The sequence below is a fragment of the Apaloderma vittatum genome, unplaced genomic scaffold, assembly GCF_000703405.1.
Source record: "Apaloderma vittatum isolate BGI_N311 unplaced genomic scaffold, ASM70340v1 scaffold36158, whole genome shotgun sequence".
NCBI classification, from domain to species: Eukaryota; Metazoa; Chordata; class Aves; order Trogoniformes; family Trogonidae; genus Apaloderma; species Apaloderma vittatum.
Window position 1 is genome coordinate 13,707 of NW_009733070.1, and position 9,462 is coordinate 23,168.

Here is a 9,462-nt window from a genome sequence, read left to right on the forward strand (position 1 = left end):
AGCAGCGTATGCCTGTGCCTCAGCTATTTGTCTGTACTAGAGTGATGAACGTGTTCACGGCAGGCAAGGCTCTACGAATGTACCTTCTCATTTGCAGGGAGCGGCTTAAACGTCCTACAAAGGGCACTCACTCTGGCAACAGCAGGTGAAGAATTGGGATTCTCTGAAGGCCAGCTTCCCCGGTTTTAGCAGTGGTAGTTACACACTGTGTGCTCAGCACTTTCAAGGCAGGAGGCTATGGTCTGATCTCGCAAGCTCTAACTACGGATTTGATGCTGGAACCTACATTTATACACGTGACACTGCCGTAACCATACCCTGTACCATCTGCCAAGGGGCTGGGCCTGATTGCCCAGCCAGCAACCACTCAATGAAAACTTGACGGAAAAACCAAAAATACACAATTTTATTTTTTACCAGGAGAAATTTTTCAGACAGGAAGCTCCTTCTAACACAAACTGGAGTAACTTCAACTTTGGCATTCTCTCTGTTTCTTTCTCTCTGAAATGACCCCAGGCTGGCCCTTGCCCTTGCTCTGGGGAGTGTGCTTCTGATTTGCATCTCAGGAGACTGAGGGATATGGAATAAACTCTCATTACCTCTTGTGAATGTAAAGCACCACAGAGCAGATGCCTGAAGTCCTGCTCAGTGGAGTCGAGGTAGAACAATAGTGGACCCCCGGCAGGACCTTTCCTTCAACTTCCTCAGGACCCACTGTAATGGAGAGGTCTGTGGCTGTCCATTTAAAAAGCTTTGCCTTCACAAAGCCTGCAGCAATGTGGCCGTCACTAAGAAGGGCCTTCTTGTTGTGCTAACTAGGAATTCTCATTAATTGATATCACTATCAGAGTCCTGGAGCCTCAGTGTAAGCAGCAGGGGTTATAGCGCATGAGAAAGCCCCCATGCAATGGCATTGCTGTGGGTTAAGAGAGTACTAATGAGCTGAAAGGTGAGATCCTGCACCAGGAAACACAGGGCCAGGTCGTGAAAAACACAGTACAAGCCCAAGCAACAGCTCAGGCATCTTTAGACTCAGGGGTACTCCAACTGCTACAGGGGCCCACACTGAAATAGCCACACCGTCGAGGGCTACAAGGAGTCAATGGTAATATCCCAAGAGCTGTCATTTCCACCCAGCAGCGTGGACTCAGTGGAAAACTCCATGTGACATTGCACAGAGGCTGCAGCATGGCCCTCGTGCACAAGGCCAGGGACCTTCCCTTGCGAGGTGTGAGAGCAGTGGTGATTTGGGCTTTCCCCAGCAGTGCTACAGCAGTACTGCTGTATGATCACTGCGTCCAGGCACTCCCAAAAGCGGCATATTACATTGCCATCTCTTCCAACCTGAAATTATACTAACCCTCACCTATTTTTCAGAGGTCACATCTACAATTTTAGTGACAGGCAGATACAAGAGGCTCTTGGGACCAGACAGTTTCTTCTACACCTCTGAGCCTGCAACCACAGCCACAGAGCATCCTCCAAGACCTAAGTGTTCAAGGGGCTCAGGCACATTCGTACACCGCTTAGAGCACTCACTGGTCATCCTCAGGATTAGGTAATGATGCTAGGTGAGCTGAAGGTAGGAAACACTTGAATGTGTTCATTTGGTTGCAGTAAAGACTTAGACAATTAAAGAGAAAAACTTCTCACAGTATGCTTAGAATAAACATAGTTTATCTTACAGAGTCACACCTTATACATAAATAATTTGAATGTCTCTTTCACGGAAAGTAACAGAGAAAAACCTTCAAGGTTGATACATGGGAGCTGGCATTACAACTCACATGGGGTCAGACCCAAATCCTGCATCCAAACACGCAGACATTTGGCTCCAGAGATGATCTATACACCACCTCCCTCCCCTGCCCTGGAAGTAAATGAATCAGGACCCTCCTTGGAAGGCCACCCCCATCATCAGCCTCTGGTTATGGATGCCAACCCTGCAACCTTGGCCCCATTGCTGAAATCCAGTCCTTTCTATTTGCAGTGGTATGAAATCCTGGTCAACAGCTGCAGAAGGAGACGTTGCCTTCTCCAAGGTGCATTATCCATAGGTATTCAGAGGTGACTGAACTAACTAAGCCTACCCAAGCTGAATTCCTTGCAGCTATTTCTATTTCTTGGTTGACAAGCTGATTACCAAAGCAGCAAGGCTAGGTATTGCACAGTCTAGAGACATTTGACTAAAACTGGGAGCATTTACATGGAACAGCAGTGTGGGAACAGATAAAGACGCTAGCGGGACTGCAGTGAGAAATCTGAGCTTTGATCAAAGAGTCAGCAGTATTTGAGATATCTGAACTGGCAGGGAGATCCCATCCCAAAGCAAAACAAAAGATGCCATTCTTCTTGGCAGATGAAATTCTCCCCAGTGGTTTGTTTCTCCCAGGATCGTTTATGTGATCTCATTGTCATTAAAGTCCTTCCCCTGAGGAAGCTGATCGTTTAATATAGACTACAGCGTTAGCATCCGGTATTAAATCAGTCAGGCTACTCTGAAACGAAGCAAGTGGGCGTCCTGGAAAGGAAATAAAAACACAAGTTTAATAGAGGAGCTAAGTTTACCTTGCTCCATGCTATATATTGCAAAAGACAGAGGAACACACTGCTTGCTCAGTGGAGGGTCACTCCACTGCACAATAGGTGTATTCTACTCTCACAGTAAACTCCAGTTGCCCACCAAGTGTGCACAAGGAAAGCACAATCATGCCCCAGAGGCTTTTACATCTTGCTTTGCTTTACCAAACTGCCTAAGAGAGACTGGCATATTCCCACAGCTCTCACTAAACCACCTGGCAAAGTCAGGCACTCGACATTTCAGCCTCACAATTTTGGCACCTTTGGGTGCAAAGATAAGCTTTAAAAATGGAGGAAGAAAAATGTCAGGGAGGGAAACATGAACAGACCACAGGTACCGTGTGGGATGGCAGGGATCAGCATCAGAGCTGGGCGCCGCAGAAAGGGTTTTCTGCCCCCCGGGCTGCTGCTTCTGCAGGCCCACTGCTGTTTTAAGCATAGCTCCCTCCAGCCAGGCTCCAAAAACTGCAACAAACAGCTGCCTCGTGAGGAAGCCAGATGTGATGCATTAGGCACAACTCACATAATCCACTGTGGGTGTGACACCAGCTCAAAGAGATTTATGTTGCACCACTGTAAGCACTCTTATGTCACTAGTTAGCCACACACCAACTGCACACGAACCCACAGAGGAGCTGTGGGTTTGATGGGTTTGGGTTGTTTTCTTTTTAAAACATCACGTGAGCTGACAAGATGTGATTGTTCAGCATCATCACTGAAAATACTCATTTACTTCATTTAGTGTTTCACTTTATAAGTAACAATTTAGCCCACAATTGAAGTGTCAGCTAAATGAGGTAATTTATAATAATTCTGAAAACAGGCTAACTGTAAGAGGCTATAATCAGAGTTAATTACAGGGATATTTTGGAAATCCACTGGTATGGGGCTTTAGTTTTGATAAAGGAGATAACAACTTGTAAGCTATGATTCTTTTAATTATAACAATAGAAACCACCTTCTTTTATATAGCTTCTTTCATCTCTAGAAACCCGACAGCTTTTTGCATGCTGTACATACCACAGGAATTCTTTAGCCTAACACCAAAGCAAAGCCACCTCTGCACGAAATAAGTAACTGTTTAACAATACCTAACAGGCCTGTGCAAAATTTGTGGGGCAAAGAAAGTGCAGACTGAGAATGTAATTTCTCTTGTACCTCCTTACAAATACTCAGAGGATCCTTGGATGCCTGCCATGGCAGCTATCTGACCTTGAGAATAAGGAGGACAGCTTTTGTGTGTGCTTGTAGACTGGAGACACTACGGGGGAGAGCAGCAGCAGCATCCCCACTCATGACCAAAGAAGCAGGGGGAGCACCTGGCAGTCTCCAGTCACATCTGCCCAAGCTCACCTGTCCATGTCCTCTGCTGGGTCATGATAAAACTTTGACACTGTGATCGTGAGTTGCAAATTGCAGCAGCTTCCTCGGCGCTGTGAACAGAGAGCAGGCATCCCAGGTGGCTGTAGGAGGGCCAGCACTTGTAGTCTTCTCCTTCCACCACTCGGAAGCCCTTTAGGGAGATGTAGTCTAGGAGCAGACAGAAGGTGTTTAGGGAGACTCCTTAAGCATGCTTTCAGAGATTAGTTACACTACATATTTAGGAAGTTGCACTTCAGTGAAACTCTTCAGGAAATCTGATAGTGATCAGTTGAACCAACCTGCTTAGATGGAGTGAGTTGAGCTGCAAAGTTAAAAGAAACTGAAATTCTGACTTTTGGTTCTGCTGTGGAGCACAGGACAGCAGTTCCCCCATGGATATAATAGAGTTCTCAAGGGTGAAGGGACAGGGGAGCAACTGCAGGAGTGGGTGAGAGGGCGAGGCTGCCATGCAGACCCATAGACCTTCCACTTCTGTGGAGAATTCAACCTCACAACAGTCTCTCCTACACCTCAGCCCAAACAGCAGAACCAGCTCATCACACATCCAGCACTGAACTATATGAGGCATGTGCTGACCCACCCATCATGGTGCCACCCACAGGTACTGGAGATTTGGGAGCCCCAGTGCGTGAAAGCAAGGCCAGATCCTGCCCCAGCAAGATACAAAACAATGTTCAGGCTATTGTCCCTTGACTGCCAAGTCTCCCCCCACCTTCCCACACCTCTAGGATGGTGACTATCTTGGCACATTGCTGCAGGGCCAGTTGCAAAGCCAACAGGTAGGTATTGTTGGAAAACACCAGCAATTCCTGTTAACGCTGTTGCACTTAAAGCTGCTACAGTGCAAATGACTAGATATTTTCATTCATAATGATGCAAATTCCAGTTCTTTCGCACGTAAAGAGACTTCCTTCCGCAAGCCACCATCGCCACTGCACCATCTCAAGCAAACATTTTCTCAGGAAAATGTGTTGGTAACCACAGGACTTTTGAAGCCTTCCTTCTGATTAGTCTCACCTCTACCATGAAATAGGTCCTTTTCAGATGAATGCACCTCAGAAATGTTCATTTATCCATCCACAGGCCAAATAGGATGGTCTTCAGAAAAAAGAAATTTAGAGGGCACCAAAGCCCCAGCTACTCTGCCACACTCATCTTGCTATTGTCACCTTCCCATAGCACATTCCCATAATAACCTGTGTCCAGCAGTCAGAAGACACCATATGAAGCAAAAAGTTTCAGTATTACCCCGAAAAACCAATCTGTTGATCCGTAGGATAAGATGACCCCAAAGAGAGATGGGAAACACATAGTTTGCTACTCTGGTTTAGTGGCTTAAGCTATTCCAAACATATTCACTAGAAACACTGATGAGAAGAGTATTTGGAAGCAGTGCAAACATATGTCCATATGTAGACCAGATTGTCCGCACTGCATGTACTTCACAAAACAATGCGATCATGCACAGCTCCCAAGAAAAACAAAAGGCTGTTTAAAAAAAGATACTTTTGGTGCTTTTCCTAGTGACTATACACTGCTTGAATGTATGGGAGATCAGAATGTGACCAGTTAGCAATTTCCTCACACTCTCAGTAGTTGCGTTACTTTGAGCATTCCAAATCGTGTACCTTTTAAAAGAAGAGGTCTTTTCTGTAGATAGAGCCCAGACTTGTACAGATGTAAAACCTTTTCAAAAGCTTCCAGGGTTTCATTTATTCCATATCGCAAATCACCTACATTTAAAGAAAAAGATGACAAAGGTGGGTAATTCTGCGAAATGCTATTTAGGGGCTTCTGATAAAGAAGTTTATGAATATTATCTCATACCTGTTGCATTCAGGATATCGCTCAAAAAGGGCCGCAAAGACAGTGGTGCAGAGTGTGGCAAAAGGTAGGTGAAAAAATACCTGCAAAAAATCCCACAGACTGATTAGAATACAGTTGCTTCATTTCCCTAGGGATTAAGATGCCTACATTTTCCTCCGATTCAACTATCCATATGCAACTAGTAAGTCTGCTTTGGTTACTAAGTTATGTTCATTGGCATCTTACAGACTTTTCCTCTGACTTGGACTAAAAGCTCGGTCCTTGCAGCACAGCATGTAGCCAAGCACCGCATGAAATCTACCTTGCAGAAGTTCACGCAACGGACCTTTCTCTTATTGCCCAAGGCCATTTTGGTGCATTAATTAGTGCATTTCCCATTAAAGAAAAAGACCTGTATAAAAGAAGACCCATGCCAGACCTTGCCCTTTCCGTGGAAAGGTCTGGCATTCTTGATGGCCCTGGAAAAGCAGAATGATTTATTCCCCAACCACTCCAGAAAATGCCTGTTCTACAAAAGACAAGTGCGTTATTCCAAGGCTGAAAGAATCTATGCAGGGATTTGCCCTTTAAAAATGTCTTCCAAATGTCCATCTGCCAAGACTTCCACCAGTACAAGACCTGTCAAGCATCCGCGGTGAGTGGAAGTCCTCATGCTTTCAGCTGGTGGCCTGCGCAAAGTGCTGCAGTGGTCTCAGCCCGCTGCACGTTACCTGTTTCATTGCCCTTCCATAGGTGCCCATAGTCTCCACAGGGAGTTCAAGGGAAGAGTTTGGAGCCTGTTCCCAACAACAGGGGCTCAAAGCTGGTGAAATCTGGCAGGCAGCCCGTGGATGTCAAACGCCAGGGCTTGTTTGGCAAATAGTAAATTCGCAGGTGCAACCTTTGGGGCAAGTTTCTAGATGGTGTTGGGGAAAGGGAGCAGCAGAAGAAAGACGCTTTCATCCTCACCAGACAACAGCTACACTATTTTCCTGCCTTATAAGGAAAATAAATTTTCTTCAAAGTGATCCTTAACTACCCTTTGACAGAGGCAAGGGGGAATAGCTGCATGGAAGAAACACGAGATGCTAGTGGTTATGTGGCAGTGTGTGAGCTCAAGCACCCCAGATTTTCCCCCACATCTTGATGGACATACCGATACGCATTGAAAAGATTCTTCTTTTCATTTATTCCTTCACATTTCCCAACCACAGAGCACTTGAGAGGGAAGCTTTTTGTAGGGAAGTCAAGTGTGCAGTCATTATCTTCCTTGCATGACAGTTCCTCAGTGCTGGCATCATCCATGTCTGTCACTTTTAGGTTTCCATCCACCATAACAAACTGCCTCGGCTGGAAATCCAAGAGGACTATTGAACCCAGGGGGGAATGTGCCAAGTAAAACAGCAGTTTCACAAGACTCAGGCAAATCTGAGAAAGAGAAGATGAATATGCATGGGAAAAACAGATGAAAAACAGCTATTAAATTGGAAGTAGAACAAAGGGGAGGGCATTCAAAGAAATTAAAAGGGAAAAAAAAAGCATATAGTACTTAAAAGGTAATTATATGTATGCTACAAAATGTATTATCAACATTGCCACAGGATTTGACTGGTAAGTAGTTTAGCAACATTTTTTTAAAACATGTGTAAACAAAAAGAGACATTTGCAGTTAGAGGAATTAGAGGAGAAAGCTGTGAGAAAAACAATAGCAGCCTTCATGTTTCAGGAGCTATATTGATTTGCTAGCTGAAATTAGAAGGGTTTTTTCCCACTTTGGCAGAGAATTAATACATTCCCCTCCCTTCCCCCATGCTGCTCCATACAGACTGAAGCTCCATGGTCATTAATACCAGATTCATGCGTTCCTGCATCACTCAGCAGTATGAATTTGGGCACACAATCATGCTTCTGAAGAATTAGCCAAAGCATGCAATGTATTTATTGCCAGCTTTTTCGCTGTTAGGTCAACTTTCTGGCAGCAGGGAAAAGTCCAGCAACACCTGATCCAGCAGAAAGACCGGCAAATGATTTCTGAAGAAACTAGAACTAGAAGATCACATTTGTACTGCACCAGCACTTTGTTCAAGTAGCTTTTTCCAGCAGTTCTCGTTCAGCGTCGGGAGCGCTGGCATCAGACGAGCTGTACCGTCACTAGGTGTGCCAGGCAGACCTGCACCATCCCTTGCTGCCTCTGATAGCAATCTGTGCAGGCGCGAGGCTTTGCTCACTTGGAATGGCTCACAGAATCCCTGCTATCTGATGTGGCTCATCAGAGGGGAATCCCATCCGTTTAGACACCCTAATTAGGGAACAGGACTAGACAGTGCCAGCGTAAATTCTGAATTACTATCTTCATCAGATAAAAGATTATGAAAATCTTAATGCCACCACACCAGATCTCACCACCAGCTAATCCAGCATTGTGGGTTCCTAGCTCTGCAGAGATTTTGGCACATTTGAGAAGATGAGGTGCTGAGAGAGCTATGCAGAAGCCACTATGAAATAGTTTGCAAGCAGAAGTGGAACTCCGTAGGCTAAGAGAAATGACTCGGGAAACTCTGACGCTATTTTAACTTGATTAGTGAAGCAATCGTAAGAATCTCAACTTCACATCCCGCAGTTCAGTAAGCACAGTTGTCACAATCCCATTCTGGCTTGGATGGCAAGGCTCCTTTTCAAGATTGCAGACTGCACGCAGGCAGGAATTTTACTTTGGGACTTTCATTGCATTTCTATTTTGCCCAAAGCATTTCTTACTGATATTAAGGTACCCATGCTTCTACTTGATCCTCTCCTTCCTCCTGGGAACCAAACAAGTAGTACTGAATCCCCAGCTGAGACCTTGAGGCAAACTGTAATACAAGCAATAAGTAAACTAAGTGCCATGCCATAGGTCATTTTATGTTCCTGGGGAACTTAAGAATCCCTCTGCGAGATGCTTAGGAGACAGGGCTGATTTCACTCAGAGATGCAGTCCTAGCACATACAGCAGGAGGAAAGCATTTTAGCAGTGTTTGTAGTGCAGCAATACCTAAAGGATAAGATTAGAAACATCATACAAACACATGCTGAGAGACAGGCATCTCACCTTGCTGCCTAAAGCAGGTAATAATACACAGAAAACAACAGACTCAGCGTGGCAAGGTTGCTTTCCTAGATGAGACCTAGCCTACTGAGGGGTCTTGCTACAAAAACCCCTCTGTGGAGTGGGATAGTATAGAGGGAAAACTGGCAATGCAGTGTGATAGTGGGTATTAAACACCACACCAGCCCTGAGCGAGATTCTGTGGCCATTTCCTCCCAGATGTAGCTCTTTTAGCATCGCTCTAGAGAGAAGGACTACAACTGCGACATGCAAAGCTGGGGCTATTTTAGTGTGATTTCAAAGGAGAGAAACTCAAACGATTTAAGGACAATTTGAGGGAGCAAACAGAGTGTCAGCAGGACAATCCCGTTTGCCCCAGCAGCCACCACGGGCTCTTCGCATTTACCCAGTTTGCCGTCTACAAGCAACTGATAAAACTCCCTTTGATTTGTTTTCTTACTTTAAATCTCTCCTCCCAGGGGGTCTGCAGAAGCTGAATCATCTCCAGGGGGGATCCCAGCTCCAGCATAGCTGTGACTCGTATTTCAGGATCTCCGCTATTATCATAGCATTGACCGTGCAGCTGCCGGGAGGAAAAAGACCGATTG

General features: G+C 45.3%; 1 protein-coding gene across 1 annotated transcript; it reads right to left on the reverse strand.

Annotated features, from left to right (window-relative positions):
• Positions 1 to 2,417: 2,417 nt before the first annotated feature.
• LOC104278690 (protein kinase domain-containing protein, cytoplasmic-like) lies at positions 2,418 to 9,446 on the reverse strand (the record flags this gene model as incomplete). Its single annotated transcript, XM_009875733.1, has 6 exons — positions 2,418 to 2,521; positions 3,934 to 4,110; positions 5,592 to 5,696; positions 5,791 to 5,870; positions 6,926 to 7,197; positions 9,315 to 9,446. Coding segments are annotated over 6 exons (870 nt in total), but the record flags the coding sequence as incomplete, so codon positions are not given.
• Positions 9,447 to 9,462: the final 16 nt, after the last annotated feature.